This window comes from Lynx rufus, unplaced genomic scaffold (genome assembly GCF_022079265.1).
Source record: "Lynx rufus isolate CCGP_SWC_20201006 ecotype Redwood Valley unplaced genomic scaffold, mLynRuf1.p SCAF_20, whole genome shotgun sequence".
Lineage (NCBI taxonomy): Eukaryota > Metazoa > Chordata > Mammalia > Carnivora > Felidae > Lynx > Lynx rufus.
Window position 1 is genome coordinate 22383871 of NW_025814835.1, and position 19165 is coordinate 22403035.

The window sequence follows — 19165 nt, forward strand, 5'->3', positions numbered from 1 at the left end:
GTTAGGCAACATTGTCTGTGATTCTGTCCATACATATATTCTATATTCCATCAGGTTTTAAATCTCTATAGGTAAACTAGAAAAGGATGTGGGGATGAAATGTAGACATATCTCATCTACCATATGAATGCTATATGATAAAAGATTAAATGATTGCTTTTTGCCAAATGTAGGCCATCACTAAACCCCTCAGGAAAGTATTAGTTTGAGTGTCAACGCTCTAAGGAAAGGGTACTTTGAGGTAGAAAATAAAACAGCATGGACAACCATCCTCTTATTTTATCTCTACCTTGGCAAACAAAAATAACATTTCAGCAGATTGAACACATTCATGGCCATATACGCTGACACTGGAAGCTACCTTGAAAATTCTGGTTCTGTATCCTATTAGCTACAGTTAATTACCAAGGTTTATAAGGGAAAATGCTCGTGGAAAACTTATGAGCTTATAATATCACAACATTGGTAATATGTTTCAAAAACGTTAAGTTAACTTTTATTTGTTCAGACTCAATGATGGAAAACTAAAGAGAATGTTTTAATGAGCATCTCACTTTGTAGGAGGAAACTGTCTAATGACTTAGTTTCTAGCTTGGATCCACAAACATGTTAGTCTAGTACATGGAATTGGCCCATCTAAATTATCTACAGAATTCCAGGAACAATTTGATCCCACACTAAATAAAACTGAGCATTTAAGTCATGGTAACCCTTGTCATATAAGAGACAAAGATTTAATTTAATTGACCACCGGTGACTAATATGAGACTGAGAAGTACTTCCTATTAGCTTTGGTTACATTATTTTACATAGTTGCTTAAGTGCTATTACACTCACAAATTCTAACAGATTTTGAAGTGTTAAGACTAATTGTACAATTTTTCATTGCTTCATATAATACTACTGAATTTACCATGAAAGAGTCAATATTTAGTAAGAAACACTATAATTAGTCGCAGTTAATATACAATTATATGGATGACCATCCGGATATTCCTCTTGTCTGTTTGGATTTCAAGGTATTCTTTTCACATCAATAGGGAATAAGTCACAAAAACAGATCCAAACAAAACAAAACAAAGTAAAACAAAGCTTCTGATTTTATGCCTTAGTGATTATGACCAGACTTAAATACTTCTGCTAATTTTATGCTATATGATACACTGCCTTAATAAATTTTGGAAAATTCAATGTTATTTGTATCAGTAGACCTTTCTAAGAAAGGACAGGGAATTGATAAAAGCACACATTTTCCTAAATGCTGAACCAATATATTTTGCCTCCTACAGGGAGGAAATTCTATTTTGTTACCAGTGTTGGCAGAAAAACAAAACAAAACAAAAACAAAATAAACAAAACCAGCACTAGAAAACATTCAATATTAACATGGGACACATAGTCCATATTGCTTTCTCTATGGAAGACATGATATGGTGCCTTTCCTAAACAAACCTATACTTAGGGAATGCTTATAATGGCATGCATTCATTTTGGCCATGTAGCTTTTTTTTTTTTGTGCACATTAGAATATGAAGAATATATTACTTCTTCCCATGGCAACTTCATTCTATCTTTACCCATTTCTGCCATTAAATTAAAAATATTCCAGACTGCATATGGCCCAATCATCACTGCATTTATTCCCTGGCCCTCAACTCTCCTGGACAACAGTTATGTATTTTCAATATCCTTCACTGCAGACCACTGCCAGGAAAATGAATGCCAACCAGCAGCTGGAAGAAGTATAATCAGCTTAGAGATAATGGATACCTTATATCATCTTATCTTTCCAGCCTTGTTCTCTATCCCGCATCCCCTCCGCAAAAGAAAATTGCTAACTTTCCCACCCAGCTATCAAATAGTTTTATTAATTTAATTACTACCTGCCCACACTCCAATTTACTGGATAACTTGAGGGTAAGTAATTCATCAACATCAGCTATGCCAACTGGATCCTAATTTAACTGCTTACAGGTTTGCAAATCTGGCTACTGAAACCTTGTTCTTGTGACACCTAACACATTGATTCTTGATACTCTCTGGCTGGTGTGTTCACTGACTGGTGGCCTTGGAGCTATAGCTGGCCTCCTCCATTTGGAAAGGCAGCTTCTTAACCAATGTGCCCCGCCCCCCACCACATAAGTAAGCAAATAAATTAAAACAAACAATAATAAAACTTTTCCTTAGCTATTATAAGAGATAAAGAATACAAATAATATAAATCAGCAAAAGTATTTTAATTTCCATTCACCACCACTTACATAATATGGGTAAATCTTTCTGATGCATATGTAAAATCTTAAGAAAGCAGAACATTTTCTGTGCTTTCATGCATTATGTGAGTGTGCATGTGAAAGAGAGAGGGAGGCAGGGAGGCAGCAGTCTAGCGCTGTGTATATGGCATCACAGTATTCCATATATACTGTTATTGATAGGACTTCCTATAGTAAGATGACTTTTTTTTAATGCCTTTGATCCTCTTGACCTGTGTATATATTTCACCTGTTAGAGTACACACATCTCAATATTTCTCCCAAATTTATTTTCTGGAGAGCAAAACAAGTCATTAACTCAGTTTAATTTAGTAGATTATGTTTACTCTATTTCCTAAGTCACTAATTGCTAGAGTGGGAATAGCTAACTGTATATAAAAGACTATGTGGAAACTTCATTAGGCTTATGTAAATATCCATTAACAATGGACACTGGCTGGAATAGGCTATTGTGTGTGCTTCAGTGAGAAGCAGATTGTTATGGCTGCCAAGAGTAACTCTCAGCCGCAAGCTTGTGGACAGACCAAAGCTGAACAGCTGGCCATATGAGCCCAAAATGTGCCTCAAAATATATGGTAGCCATTTATTGTTGAAACTTAAACAGAGAGGGCTATGTTCTTCCCACCGTGGTCAGCCTCATTGCTGAATTTATATTTATAGCTGGCCTCTCCACCATCTGTGCATGTGGACTACACTGCATCTCCAAGGAGTTGGAGAAGCATTATATGGAGACCCGACTGAATAGCTGGGAAAAAGCAGTCCATCATTTATAAGGATGTGTGTGTGAGTGTGAGTGTGAGTGTGTGTGTGTGTGTGTGTGTGTGTGTACAGCAGTCACAACAGTGTCCTGCCATGCTTTCAGATTTTTATCTTCATTTTCTTCTACTTTCTGTTCTAATCTGTTGCCAAATACATTAAACACTGACCAAGAGTGCAGAATCTACTGACAATACTTTACCATCTACATGGAAGAATGAATTATCCAGATTCACAGAGGCTCGTCCCAGTGAGGAGGGAAATGACTCACCTGCCTAGGGGAGGCTTGCTCTACGTGGTAACTTAGACCTAAACGAATCAGGGCCCGGATGGAATACCAGATGCTGGTAATAAATGGCTACCTGTTGAAATCAGAGCTTGCTGGGATAAGTGAAGCTGGAGGCTTATAACTGGCTTATCGAATGAGCTGAACTGCTAGAATATTAAGAGGAAACAGTTTCATTTTAGTCTGTGGTCCACTTTCATACACACCTTGTCAGATCTATTTCCTATCCCTGATAGCAATTTGGGCCATTCCTCTGGTCCTGGGGTCAGCTTACAATATCTTAAAAGCCTTATCTTCAGGTAATAAAAACAACAAATAACAACCACACACACACACACACACACACACACACACACACACAGTAAGACAGTAAGATCTAAATCAAAACACCAATCTAATGTTCAATTTAAAGTTTCTTCCCACTTATCAGAGTAGACCTGAGACCAAAAGTGAGGAAGAGCTAGTGGGACTGTCAGAGGTTTTTACAGTCTCTTAAATCTATTGTTTTCTCCTCCATTTAGATCTATTATTTTTTCCTCCTCTATGTCTCCCCCTGTCTCCAGGGTCAGACATCCAGGAGAGGATGGATTTGCTCTCAAAAGAGGAAGGCATCCACAAGCCTCTTTTTTTGTGAGGCAGCTCTGTGGGTTCTTGAGAGACTGCCACCCTTCCCTTAGGAATGCCCTCACTGGACTCTTTGCATGGTCTAGCTGGCCAATGCACCAGCTCCCCAGCTCAGCTCCCTCTCAAGTGGTGTCTCTCTTCTGGTTTGGGTAGCCTCAGCAGGCAGAACCTCTCAGGCATAATCCTTTCAAAATGTCTCCAGCCCTGCTATCTTCAAGTGCAACTCACATCTTTGTTCGATCCCAAGCTGGAAATAGAGCTTCTCCCCACAGTCACCTTCCCCTTTCTCTTTCCCAGCATCCTTGTGGACAGTTCCAGACAATTTCCAGCTTCTAGCTTGTGTAATTTTCCCATTTCTCACTTTTACAAGCAACTCCTAGTAAAAGATAGACACACACACACACTTGCGCACGCACGCACACACAACCTGTTCAAGAGGTTTTCTTGGTGTCTCCACAACTTGACTTGTGTGGAAGGGAAAGTGCCCTGATTATCTCTAATCCTATGAATTCTAGCACTTCAGAGAATCCTCCATTCCTATGGGCAATTGTAGGGAATGGTCACTGGGTGTGTTTGGTCAGTGTCAACAAGTTTTAGGAGAAACTATTTCACGCCTCTTTTTAGAAATATAGGATTGCTTATCCAGCATTTTCCTCAGCTTTATGGCCATAGCTGAAAATCAAGTTTAACTAGAATTCTCTTATTCTGTGACTTGTGATAGCCGCCATTACTAGCATAAATGTGGCCATACTGTCATTACTAATGAGATGGTGCACAGTTCTTAAAGCCTGGCTCACATTAGAGACTGATTTTAGATGTTTCTTTTCTCCTACTTATCCCTTACTATTTCAGCATAAGAGAATGTACTTTGTCACACAAATAATGTTACACTAACACTTAAAGCACATTAAATGGAGGGAAAATAAATAGTCCGTCAGTGAAATCGGCAATCTTGAATGAGAGTTAATTGTCCTTTTTAATTCCTAGATAATTCCTTTAGTTCCTTTACTCATCTGGGACTGTTGCTATATGGTTGCTTTTTTGGTTTCAATCAAGAAAGAAAGGGAAAGTCATCATCGAGCATTATTATGAGAGTCCAAGAGCCTTCAGATGATTGGTTAGGGATGCACAAAATATAAGGCCTTCCAAGACACATTTTAAATGACAGAAGCCAACGAAAGACTTTGTCTCATACATTTGAGTTACTTTCTATTAAACTTACTGCAGGGAAAGAGTGAGACAAGAGTGGTGAGTCATGTCAAGAGGGAGGAAATTGGTCTTGAAGAGTTGAAAGCAACATAATCAACAGGTGGTATGAAAACTTCCATAGAAGATATTAATATTTTAAAGTATTTGGATCTATATAAACAAATTTTCCATTTCTGTTTTTTTAAACAAATGAATACTTTCGACTTTCTTTAGTGATAGAACATTTCAGAGCAGCTGACCAGTTTGTTTTTCTTTTTCTTTTCTTTTCTTTTCTTTTTTCCTGACAGAATTTTTGTTGTTTGGGGGATAAGAAATATGTCTTATCATAGTTATGATAGTTTTGAATGCACCACCATATTAAACTTCCAAAAGACTATAGGACAAAATAAAATTAAAAAAACAACTTTACAAATCATAGACAAAAGACATATCATCAAAACCTATTTATAAAAAAATAGAAAAATGGTCAAGTGATTATTTCTACTATTTCCACTGATTCAAGACCATATATATACACCATATATGGTATATATATATATATATATATATATATATACACACACACACATATATATGGCATTTATATATATATATATATATGGTATATATATATATCTCGAGAGAGAGAAATATATATATATATTATACATATATATATCGAGAGAGAGAAGAATATATATAAATACACACATATATATATATCTCAAGAGAGAGAAGTGTATATATATATATATATATATATATATACACACACACAGAGAAGTATTCTATATATAGAATATAGAGATACTATATTCTATATTCTATATATATATATATATACATATATGTGTGTGTGTATTCTATATTTACCTGAAATATTAGAAGAAAAGCAGGCCACAAGAGGGAATAAGGTAGTAATTTAGTGGTTATTATCTTGACAACCAGAGGCACATACTGTTCATGACTATCTCATTGGATGGAGATACATACCTAGTTTTCTAGAAAGAATATGCCATCAAAACATAAATACACACCTTGATAAACTAAATAATTAAATAATTTCCAAATGACTTTGAGAGATAGGGAAAACAATGTGGATGTTACAAGTGGACCATGCATAATGGCAGCTACCAGTCCCAGAGCAAAGTTCCCCTCATCTTACCAGGCTTAGGGACAATGAGCTGTGCACTGGTCTGGGCATTTCCAGCCTCATTTTCAGCTACACATTGATAAAAGCCTTCATCTGACTTTACCACTCCAAGGATTCGTAAGTTGCTTCCTCCCTAGGGAGAAGAAAGAAGCAGGTGAAATATTTTACAAAGCAAAAACAAACAAACAAACAAACAAACAAAAACTCAAAGAGACAAAATGAATATAACATTTTAATAAAACTCCATAGGAGAAGCAACAAGGGAGGCCATGAGAGTTCTCAGCCTCATAGATATGTCTTATGCCACTTGGAAAATGTCAAAGATTCCCAATACTCTGTCGAATCTATGTGTATCCATTTAAGCTAGTTCTGCAATAAAAACTATTCTCACAAAAATACACATCATCCTCAATACCTAAATTAGCAGCAAACAGAGAGCTCTTTTATTAAATAGGCAAGAAAAAAGGTTAGCTCAAAAGAAATTTCATTTTCTCCCTTGTTATTGAAGGAAATTTGGGTTCAGCAGCTGCTGGGGAAAAAGAAAAGAAATCAAAACACTGATTTTTGCAGCTTCTAAAAGACAAGAAATCTAGGTGGGATATTTTCTGGAAGTGTTTACCGAGAAAATAAAAGTCCAAAAATCCTTTTCAAATTGTAATTGCTTTGACATGTGCCCTTTTGGGGGATTTGGAGTGGTGGTATGCTAGATATTTTATACCATGTCCTTCTTGTTATATGGCTGAAATGCTTCACCTTCAGAAATCCATAAATTAAACACAGCAACGTTAACTCCTATTTTATATAAATTGAGCCACCATCTTTTTCAAGGATGGATGATAAAATGATCTGGAAATAGCATTTAATTATACTAACTCAGTTTTTCTTCAATATTAGTGTAAGAATTAGTTCAGTAAGTGAGACGTGTTAAATCACTTCCCCTGAAGTCATTAAGAGATAAATATTACCTCATGGGGAATTCTTAATTGTTTTTAGTGTCTTGTAGTCAATTCTCTGCTGATGTAAAATTCTTAGATAAAGCTGACTAACTTCTAATTAACAATTCTCATATAAGTTACTATTTGCGCTAAATGTTACTTTGTGACAGACAATGGCTCTCAGATTTCTGCAGCTATTGGGGAAACATTTTTAAGCACAATTTAATGTGAACAGAGCTCACACTGTACATTTTCTTTTTACCTTAAGAAAAGAAACATTTAAATAGGTTGGCTGTAATGAGTCATTCTGGGAGAAAGATTATTCAAACTGTAGAAAAAAATAAATGTTGCATTTTATCATGTGTCCTTAAGGGCACTCAACAATTTCCTTTATATGCAAGTAGCATATATTCTAGGCAGACACAACACATTTCAAGTTGCCCCATGGCAGGTCATTTTTAATTCAGTGGTAGTAGAAATGGCATTACACTTAAAGGAAATAATGGGTTGGTGTGGCACTGAAAAGTTACATTTTTTTCTCTTTCTCACTCCATTCCCAACCAATTAAACAAATGCAACTAAAAGGGGAAAATACTAACTGGTGACAAAAGTAATAAAGATATGCTTTATGGATATATTCCCTAAGGACCCTCGTGGTGTGACAAAATGCATGCATAAAGAGTTATGGAAGTTTCTGAAAGTCAACTGATCCAGCAACAAAGAGGTGGATCCACAAAGAGCACCAGTGCAAGGTCAAGTAGAGCACCTGCCTGGATTGGCAGGGCACCTGTGGTCTATTACCCTTCTGCCAGAAGACCTGGCTTACATACTCTTCTTCGACAGGTCATATCTGCATCTCAACCTAAGAGAAGTAGGCCTAAATACTCCTTCTTTAGCTACAAAGTTCTCTGATACTTGGAAAGTGCTTTTCATATTTCTCATATATTCATATCCTTGAATTCAGAACCTCCCAGGCCAACCTACACCTAAAGGAGAGTTTTCATAGAGAATTTTTTACATGAACAAAGAATTCTGCTGGTAACAGCAAAAGCAAAGCTAATAATGATAGGTATTGAGTGCTCACTGTGTACCAGGAAAACAACGTAGTATATATAATACATCATCCCTATTATCCCCCAGAGGGGATAGAATGCACTAGAACTTAGAGAAACTATAAGAACTGTTATTCTCAGATTCAATTCTTTCCAATGTTCAGAAGTGCAACGCCATGTGAACTCTGGATCTCCATGGCTTTGCTACCAAGGCAACTACCACTGTCATTGTTACTGTCACTACATCCTTTTCTACTGCTCTAGTAGGATCAGCTGTCCTATTTGGAATGGTAGCAAAAAAAAAAATGCCTGTATTATGGAAGTAAGACTACAATAATCATAAGTTGAAGCAAATAATCTTGTTGAAACTTTATTATAAAGGGTAAAAGTCAAAGAAGTAAGATATTCTTGGCTTCATATAGTTTAGGAGTAGGTTCTAAACTCTGTTCTCCTAAGAACCAGCAATGAGAATAGTTGGAAACATAGTCTTGGGTCCTCTGTATTTTCCATTGTTTGTTTATTTAAAACCTTGTCTGTAAAACAAGGGGGCTGGGCTGTTTGATCATTCTTTTTCAACTCAAAAATTTTAACTCTAGAAAATCATTTACTTTACTAGAAAAATTTTAACACATCATAAAAATTCCAAACAGGAACACTCTTCCCAGGAAAGAAAAATGACTGAAAAGATAGGAAACAATGAATGGGATTGTAAAGCTAATATGAAAAGAAGATAGTTACCACTATTTGAAAATAATCACTAGGAATGACCACATCTCCATTCTTCATCCAATTCACAGTGGGCACAGGCTTTCCAGAGACGGAACATTCAAACTCAATATCCATGCTTTCATAGGCATACAGGTTGGAAGGGTGATTTAAAAACCATGGCGGAACTGCAAAGACAGAAAACAAAAGTAAGCGGATGAGAATATGAACCAGCATGCTAAGGTCTTTGCCCAGTAAGATGCACTGAACAGGAATGGAGAATATTTGTAATTCAAATAATTCCCTGAAACTCTTAGTTTGTTATACAGAAACCACTGTAGAATGCATCTTCCCTCTTCCAAACACAGTTAAACAGTTGTAGTTAGTGGTGTTTTGCTGCAGGAAAGAACAACAACAAAAAAAATGCTTTTGGAGAAAATATTATATAGGTAGTAAACATTCTGAATACCTAAGTATTTGTATCCAATTGACTTACATAAAGGATACTGAACAGTGCATAAAGCTATGGAAACTTAACCTGATTAAATAAAGGGAAGCTGATAAATCTGAGAAAACCCAGACCGTGAGAGAAGAAAGCCTAGTGTCTGTAATTCTAGAATTTCACTGGGATTTAGTTAATGTGATGGACTCATTCCCTGTTGAAACTGGCTGTGATGATAGGCACAAAGAAATGACTATCACCTTTACTGTGGACACATTCCTATTGTCTTAGCAATTATCTATTGTGGCACATAACTGCACTGCATTATTATTTTCCCAGCATGATATGTGATATACTAATTTAATTTAATGTCTTAATTGCCATAATACTAGTTACTCTATGATGGAAATTTGTCATTGAAAGAAAATTACAAATAAAATATAGCACACCTTTGCTAATGAATCTCTCAGGCTTGGTCCATCAAAACCCTGCCTAAGAGAGGTAAATTTTAAAAAGAAATGTTCATTCTCTTCCATTGGGAGTCTTAAAGTGATGTTAGATTTGAATATTCATATTGCCTTGAGACTCAGGTTAAATTCACAGTGAAATAGCAGCCTTGATCCTGTTTTCACATAAGACATGGACATGCATTTTTAGTAGCCATTTTTAAAGTTAGATTGCATTTCTGTCATTGCTGTTGCTATGCTCAGTGAGTAAGGAGTGCCTAATTTTTGCTCATTTAACAGTATATTTTGCTCTCTCTGACTGCCATCAGCTCTTTCAAACCACCACTGACTTCACAGTCAACTTGCAAACATTGATGATGGTTCTGGAAAAATGGGAGAGCCAGTGGAAAGTGTCCCAGGTTCAAATCCTAGTTTTTCTACTGAAGATCTTGGAAATCTCAGTCTCTCTCTCCCTCCTTTGCTCTCTCTCTCCCTTTCTCTCTCTCTCTTCCTCCTCCCTCTCTCTTTACCTTATTTTCCTGATTTTTAACTAAATATTTGGACCTCTAGTACTACACAACTTTAAAATTCTTTAATCTTTCACATGGGCAAATTGATTTGTATGACTCAGCTGGGATGCATTAATATTCACAGACTAAACATATGGAAAAAATGTGTCAGATAGCTTTTCTAAAAAGAACATATCCCCATTATATACAGAGCTGAAATTATTTATTTATAATTGATAATATTAGTAAGAGACTGTTTTTATCCCTTAACCAAACTCATTGACAATGAACCAAAAGGCATCAGAAACATTTATTGAATGACTCTCTAAGCAAATATGTCAGTTGTCTGTTGGATTCTGTTCTCAATTTTATCACAGATTTTGATCAACTATTTATTTACTTGCAAATAGCCAATATTTATTGTAGGCTGACCGTTTATAATTTATTAGGCTAAGAACTTTATATTTATTATATTCACCACACCTGAGGCTTTGTGATTCCCATTTTACAAAGATGCTGAGGTACAAGGAGTTGAACTAACTTTCTCCAAATCATGCTACTTGTAGACCACGGAGCCAGACAGGCTGACTTCCCTGCCTACATTATGAACTACTTTGTAATAATTGTCTCTTTTGCCACTTAAAAATGCAGGTGGAAGAATAACTCATTAACATTCCTGAAGCCTCAAAGATAATAAAGATAAATAATTAGAGCTATTAAAAAATATATAATACCATGTTGTCTATTCTTCTTCCCCCTTTAAGACCTTCTAACCTGGGGCCATGAAAACTTCTTGAATCCTCCCATTCTTAGTGTTCACTTTCATCAGAATTCCTGATATCACTTAGGCCTATTTCAGAGTTTTCAAACTGTGAGTGACATCCATTCGTGGAATGGCAAATTCATTTTTGGAGTTGAGACTAAAATTTAAATATATATGCATGTAAATATGTACATATACATAAACATATACAGATATACACATATATATCCAGTTACACTTCATTTTATTGTACTTCATTTAATTGAGCTCTATTGTGCTTCCCTGACCCCAGATTTTTTACAAATTGAAGGTTTTGTGGCCACCCAGCGTTGAGGAAGCCTATTGGCACCAGTTTTCCAACAACATCTACTCCCTTCCTGTCTTTGTGCCACGTTTTGGTAATTCTTGCAATATTTCAAATGTTTTCATTATTATTATGTTTGTTAATACAAACTGGTCATCTATGATCAGTGATCTCTGATGTTACTACTGTAATTATTTTGGGGTACCATGAACCACATGCATGTAAGATGGTGAAATTAATGAATAAATGTTGTATGCGTTCTGACTGTTCCACAGACCAGCCACCCCCCTATATTTCTCCTTCCTCTTGGGCTTCTCTATTCCCTAAGACATAGAAGTATTGAAATTAGGTCAGTTAATAATCCTATAATGGCCTGTGAGTGTTCATGTGAAAGGAAGAGTCACACATGTCTCTTCCCTTAAATCAAGAGCTAGAAGTGATTAAGCTTAATGAAGAAGGCATGCTGAAAGATGAGACAGCCTAAAAGCTAGGTCTCTTGTGTCAAACATTCAACTTGTGGATGCAAATCAAAAGTTCTCAACGGAAATTAAAAGCTTTACTTCAGTGAACACACATATGATAAGAAAGTGATAAAGTCTTATCACTAATATAAAGTTTTAGAGATCTGGATAGAAGATCAAACCAGCCACAGCATTCCCTTAAACCAAAGGCTAATATAGAGAAAGGCCCTAACTCTCTTCAGTTCTGTGAAGGCTGAGAGAGGTGATGAAGCTACAGAAGAAAACTTTGAAGCTAGCAGAGGTTGTTTTATGAGGTTTAAGGAAAGAAGCCATCTCCACAACATAAAGGTGCAAGGTGAAACAGCAAGTGGTGATGTAGAAGCTACAGCAAGTTATCCAGAATATCTAGCTAAAATCATTAATGAAGGTATCTACATTAAACAACAGATTTTCAATGTAGACAAAATGGCTTTATATTGGAAGATGCCACCTACGACTTTAATAGCTAGTGAGGAGAAGTCAATGCCTGGCTTCAAAGCTTCAAAAGACAGGCTGACTCTCTTTTTAGGGGCTGATGCAGCTGGTACCTTGAAGTTGAAGCCAGTGCTCATTGCCATTCTAAGAATCCTAGAACACTTAAGAATTATTCAATCTAATCTGCCTGTGCTCTATAAATAAACAGTCCGGATGACAGCACATCTGTTAACAACTTGGTTTACTGAATATTTTAAACCTTCTGTTGAGAGAAAAAAGATTTCTCTCAAAAGATCAGTATTCTGACAATGCACCTGGTCACCCAAGAGCTCTGATGGAGATACACAATCAGATTAATGTTTTCAAGCCCGCTAATCTAATATCCATTCTGCAGTCCATGGATCAATGAGTAATTTTAACTTTCAAGTCTTATTTAAGAAATACATTTTGTAAGGCTATAACTACCATAGATAGTGCCTCCTCTGAAGGATCTGGGAAAAGTCAATTGCAAATCTTTTGGAAAGTATTCATCATTCTAGATTGCCACTAAGAAAATTTGTGCTTCATGGGAAAATGTCAAAATAACAAAACTAATAAGAGTGTGGAAGAATTTGATTCCAATCTTCATGGATGACTTGGAGGGGCTCAAGACCTTAGTGGAGAAAGTAATTGTAAATGTGGTGGAAACAGCAAGAGAAATAGAATTGGAAATGGAGCTTGAAAATGTGACTAACTGCCACAATATTATGATAAAATTTGAGTGGAAGAGAAGTTGCTTCTTATGGATGAGCAAACAAAGTGGTTTCTTGAGATGGAATCTACTCCTAGTGAAGATGCTATGAAGACTGTTGAAATGACAATACAGAGTTTAGAATATTACATGAACTTAGCTGACAAAGCAGCCTGAGGGTTTGAAGGGACTGACTCCAATTTTGAAAGAAGTTCCTCTGTGGGTAAAATGCTATCAAATAGCATCACAAATAGCTACAGAAAAATTATGCGTGAAAGGAAAAATCAACTGTTGCAGCAAACTTGGTCATATTTGAAGAAATTTCCACAACCACTGTAGCCTTCAGCAACCACCATCCCAATCACTAGGTAGCCATCAACATCAAGGCAAGACCCTCCACCAGCAAAAAGATTACAACCCACTGAAAGCTCAGGTGATGGTTACCATTAAAGATTAAGGTAGGTAGTACATCATTTTTTTTAGACTTAATGCTATTTTATACTTAATAAACCATAGCATTGTGTAAACAAACCTTTCACATGCAGTAGGAAACCAAAAGATTCATTTGACTCACTTTATGGCACTACTGACTTTATTATGGGACCTGGGAGAGAATATATACATACACAGAGAGATATGCATATGTGTGTGTTTGTACACATATATATTTAGGTATGCATGCTTGTGTGTGTGTGTGTGTGTGTGTGTGTATGTATATATATATATACACACAAATATTTGTATATATATGTATATGTTTGTATATATGTATCTAGGGAGTGGGGGTGGAAGGAAGAGTAGAATAGGAATCAAACAGTATAGAAGAAGAGAAAAGGAAGATAGGAGAATTTTAAATCTATACTCAACAAAAGCAAAGGAAAGAGAAGTTTCAAGAACCCACATGATGGGACCAGATCTTCCAAAGCAGATCATAGCAAATCTTCAAAACCTTCTGTTTTATTGATTAATAAAATATAGTGACTCTGATTAGTTAATGGAATAATTTGACTTAAGTATATAATTATAATTGTAAAACAATAAACACCAAGGATGCCTCAATGTTTTTTTCCTACTTCCAAATATGTACATGAGTCACGATCTATAATCTGTGATTTTCTCTTATTCCTTAGGCTTTCAGCATTACACTGGATACCTCGTCCTCCCTGGCTGCCTTAATACCTTCATTTCTATATCAGGTTTTCCAACTTTCACCATATACCAGACAGTAAATGAGGAAGAAAAAGTAGCTGCCCTCATTTAGATGGGAACGTTGAAACATGAAACAATACCACACCATCAGAAATGTGTCTAACTTTCACGTTTTCTGAAAATATACTGTCTAACTTGGGCAGCGTTGCCAGTCATGAGTAATTTTGTGGTAAGAACAAGGGCTAATGATTTCTTTTCATATCTCAATGCCTGTCACAGAGCCTCATCCCCAGCACACACTCAGCAAAGATCTGCTGACGGTACTTATAAGAACTCAAACAATAAAATACACACTTTCCCTTTTGCTGTGGCAATATTAGTATAAGATGATGAGGAGGAGTTTTGACAATGTCATGGAAATTACATAACTAACAAAATATTATTTTATTGTTGTGGAAAATAAAACATCAATGAATCATGAGAAAAAAAAGAAAGAACAAAGAATTGGCTAACTGGAGAAAGGGCTAAGTATTTGTTATATTGGATACCTTTTCAAAATATTCCTAAAATTCTTCCTCGTTTGGGCAAAAGGAATTAAAATAAATATAGAATTCAGGAGACAGTTTTGAAAAGGTCTAAATAAAAAAGGCTAGGTTGGATTAGAAATTACATAAAAGTTTTTCAATCTTGCTTTAAACAATGCATAACCAAACTGCTACCTGTTTTCCTGAAACTACTGTCCACATATCCCTTACAAAAATCCTCGGTTTTAATTTAACAATCCTACCTGGTCCTTTTCTAGCCCGTCTTTGTTCATTCTGTTTTCTCTTCCTGAACTGTTTTTCATTTTGTCTTAGAGTGCAGACATCCTACCTATCCGTGAACCCACTTCTCCAAAAGTGTCACCTTAATTTTTCTTTTTGTAAAATTTTATCTCCTTTTAGAAACCCCAGTGGTATTTATTTTGGCTGATTTTATGGCACTTTGATATGGTTACTTAGCAACAGTTTGTAACTTGTTAGGGGAAGACGCTCTGTCATGCTAACATCAATTCAACCTATTGTTTAATATATTTTTGATGATGACACTATTCTGGGAGAGAGTGAACAAAAGAAGTTTACCCACTTTTTTTCTCTTCTTATTTGATCCCTTTGTCTTTCTCTGCTGATGAACAAACTAGAATCTGCTGCCTGGAATTTAGGATCACAGCACTGGAGTTGTATATTCTCAACATAAAGTGCAACTGGGACGAGAGAAGGAATATGAATTATCAGTCACTGTGGGTATGTGTCATCAGCATTTTCTGATCATGGATCCTTGCCTGGAATTGCATTCCTCAGAGGATACGATTTCTATTTATTCTCTAAAGGGCAACTCAAATACTCCTTTTCCCATGACATTTTGTCTTTTGTGAATCGGACAATGGATTTTCCTGCTTCTTGTAGTGCTCTCTCTCTGTGCCCAGTTTTTATACCACTTATTGTTTTAAGATATATTTCACATGTATCATTATTTACCAACCACAAAATGGATTCTTAAAGATGGTGTCTGAAGCATATGCTCTCTCTTTTAATGTCAATATTACACAATAACCCCTCCCTTCCACCCTCGTGGAAGGAATAATTTTACTTTAAACTATTTGGTGGGTAGCAATTTCTTAATGATTAATAAAAATGGAGTACTGTGAATTTGCAAGTTTATCAAATAGTGCCATTTACATAGTACTAATCTATTAATCCATTAATTATTAATCCATTAATCCTGAGAATTGCATACAATGCTACAACAATTTCAGGCAAGATACTGATTTTAGTTATACTGTCTTTGAGTAGAATAAAAATTCATGACCAGAAATAAATTACTCAAATTTCCCTCAGATGTTAGTTTCTCAGGATCTTCTAAAGTACTTACAGTACATATATAAAAAATTATTTTTATTAGGTGGCTGAGGGAATAAGGAATAATGACCCAGAGTGTCTAATAAGCAACAGGAATATGGAAAAAATATGATTTGTTCTTGAAAGTGTTTATCATACTTCGAAATGACTAATACTTGAGAAAATCCTCTATCCTGAAATCGTTAGACTTGTATAAGTAAATTTTATATTTTGAAAATTTTTTTGTTTATTTATTTTTGAAAGAGAGACAGAGTGTGAGCAGGGGAGGGGCAGAGAGAGACATAGATACAGAATCCAAAGCAGGCTTGGGGCTCCAAACCATCAGCACAGAGCCTGATGAGGGGCTCAAACACATGAACTGCGAGATCATCACCTGAGCCAAAGTTGGACGCTTAACTGACTGAGCCACCCTGGAGACCCTATAACTAGATCTTAAATTTGAGTAAAAGTTTTCTGTAAATTTACTTGGTTTCCTCCTAAGAGTTTCTATGCTATGACTTGTCATTTAAATTTTGTAGAGGAAAATTTCTTTTATAGTATCAACCTCAAAGTCATCAGCAATAAACTAAACAGCATTTTGATTTTTATTTCATATAATAGATGCCTCATAAGTATTTTCAGGAATGTCCCATATCACTCCTTAATCTTTAGCCTTGGCTTCTAGTATTTTTATTTTTAGATAAGTTATTTGGCTATTCTTTTTCTGTTGTTTAGGTATGTAATAAAATTACCTTGATTTTGAGAAGATTCTCTACATTCTAAAGATTTACCATAACTCTGAAATTGCAGATAATGCATTTTCAAAGTTTGTTTTGAGAGAGAGACAGACAGACAGACAGGCAGACAGAGAGGGGTTGAGCTGGGAGAGGCAGAGGGAGAGAGAGAATCCCAAGTCAGCTCCATGCTGTCAGCACAGAGCCTCATCCCAGCAGGGCTCATCCCAGGAACTGTGAGATTATGAGCTGAGCTAAACTCAAGATTTGGACACTTAAATGACGGAGCCACCCAGGTGCCCCAAGAATGCATTTGTAAAGCCAGGCATGTGGTTTAAATAAACACTACGCAGCACAAATTACTTTGGTGAATGACAAAAAATAATCGAGGAAAAAAACAGATCGGTGAGACTTTATTAGGAGGAAAATAAAAATTAGCATCATCCTTGAGTGGGTGCATTTCCACTCTGAGAACACTGGACAGTCAGCTAAGTTTCCCTGGAGCCAAACAGCTCTCTCCAGTGTTCCCAGGCCCTTTGAAGTTAGTTAATTTGTCCTTGAAATAGTGGGCATAACCCCTTCAGTCTTCTCTTAAATGCAAATATTTGAAGAGGCAGACCACACCAAATGTCTAACAACAAATCAGACTACTTCAGTATCCAAAACAAATAGGCTCTTTGAAGTGCCTATTACAATTGTATCAACAGATAATTTCACTTAAGGACCCATATTTTCATATGTAATTACATTCAGATTACTACAAAAGAGGTAGATTACTACAAAAGAGGCCAGATTGAATGCAGGTTTAGAGATAACATATCCTAGCAGGGGAGGGGAAATAATCTATCAATTCAGGCTTTCATGTTAAGTCCCTCAGAAAAATCCTAGTTTTATAGAATAATGTTTCTAAAAGGACTACCCAATTTATAGATTAGAAATTGTTTTCCTATTCCATAGTTTTAATTCTTCTTGCACTAACTTTTGTTGCCAGTAACTTTCTTTCAGCTAACTTGATCTTTAAATGCATAATCCTCCTTCTCCTTTTTTAACAAGGAGCTATGTGATGTATCTCGGCCCAATTCAACACTTCTATCCAGGTCTTTTCTTATGTGACAAGAGACTTGAAATCTGCTGAATATTGCTCTCTAGTTTGCGTTTTCCTTCCTACACATCTGTCCTCCCCCGTAGGACTGGGTGTTGAGATTTGCATTTCATTTTCTATTTAAGTTGTCTCTCACACATACCTGTCTGTACTCTCCTAAAAAATTTAGGTTGGTTTCTAACCTTAAATGACTAGAAGGTTTTCTGCATTGGAAACAAAAGCACACTTGAGCTTTAACTATTAATATTGACTGGGGTTCCCACTCTGGAAAAAAAGGGTTTTTAAGCTATGGATTTTCTTCTTAGCATTTGCCCTTTTAAGAAATATTTCAATCTAGTGCATCAGTGATCATTTCCACAGAGAGACAGAGAGAAAGGGTGGCAGGGAATGGAGAGATAGGCAGGCAGGTTTGGGTTCTTTTAACAACTGCTAGAATGAACATTACCTTTTTTATTTTTCTGACTAAGTCTAAGTGGTATATTTAATTATACATATGGTGTGTTTAATTATATATATAAATATATATTTTATATAATAATATATAAATCTTATAAATATATATAATAAAAATATAATATATAATATATAATATATATTTATATAATATAAAATTATATAAAAATACATAAAATCTATATATATAGATATATATAAATGATATATTTACTTATAAATATATACATTTGTATATATATAAATATAGATGATATATTTACTTCTGTGTGACACTATATATGTACGTATGTATATCTATATATCTATATCTATATCTATATCTATATCTATCTATATATCTATACACTAAACACTAAACACTTACTGACCAAAAACAACCAGCAGATGAAACAACAATTTCTTCCATTGTGGCATCAATCTGACTGTGAATCCACTAAGCTACTAGCTTCTTAAGAATGGGGACTGCCTTACCAACTCTGTGTCCTTAAGGACAAGCATGGGATAGGTGCAAATAAGCATTATTTAGGCTTGGGTGTGGCTCGGGCTTAATAGGACAACCCCCTGGCATTCATTCATTTTCTGGCTGCAACTGAGTAATAGCTATGAAAAATCTAGATGAGGAACAACATTTAAGACATAAGAGTATACTTTTCTTCAAAGTTTATTACAATAGGACATTAGAAGCATCAACTATAAGCTATTCTGCTGTAGCTGGCAAAGACACTATTTTCATCACCTTAGAGAAA

At 35.6% G+C, this 19165-nt stretch overlaps 1 protein-coding gene across 1 annotated transcript in view; it reads right to left on the reverse strand.

Moving 5' to 3' along the window:
- Positions 1-19165, reverse strand: part of DCC (DCC netrin 1 receptor) — a 753976-nt gene that overhangs the window by 435554 nt on the left and 299257 nt on the right. The window contains exons 6-7 of the mRNA XM_047086216.1: positions 9006-9160; positions 6293-6413 (exon numbers count right to left, since the gene is read on the reverse strand). Coding sequence (XP_046942172.1) covers positions 6293-6413; positions 9006-9160 — 276 coding nt within the window. The remainder of the gene's footprint in view (positions 1-6292; positions 6414-9005; positions 9161-19165) is intronic.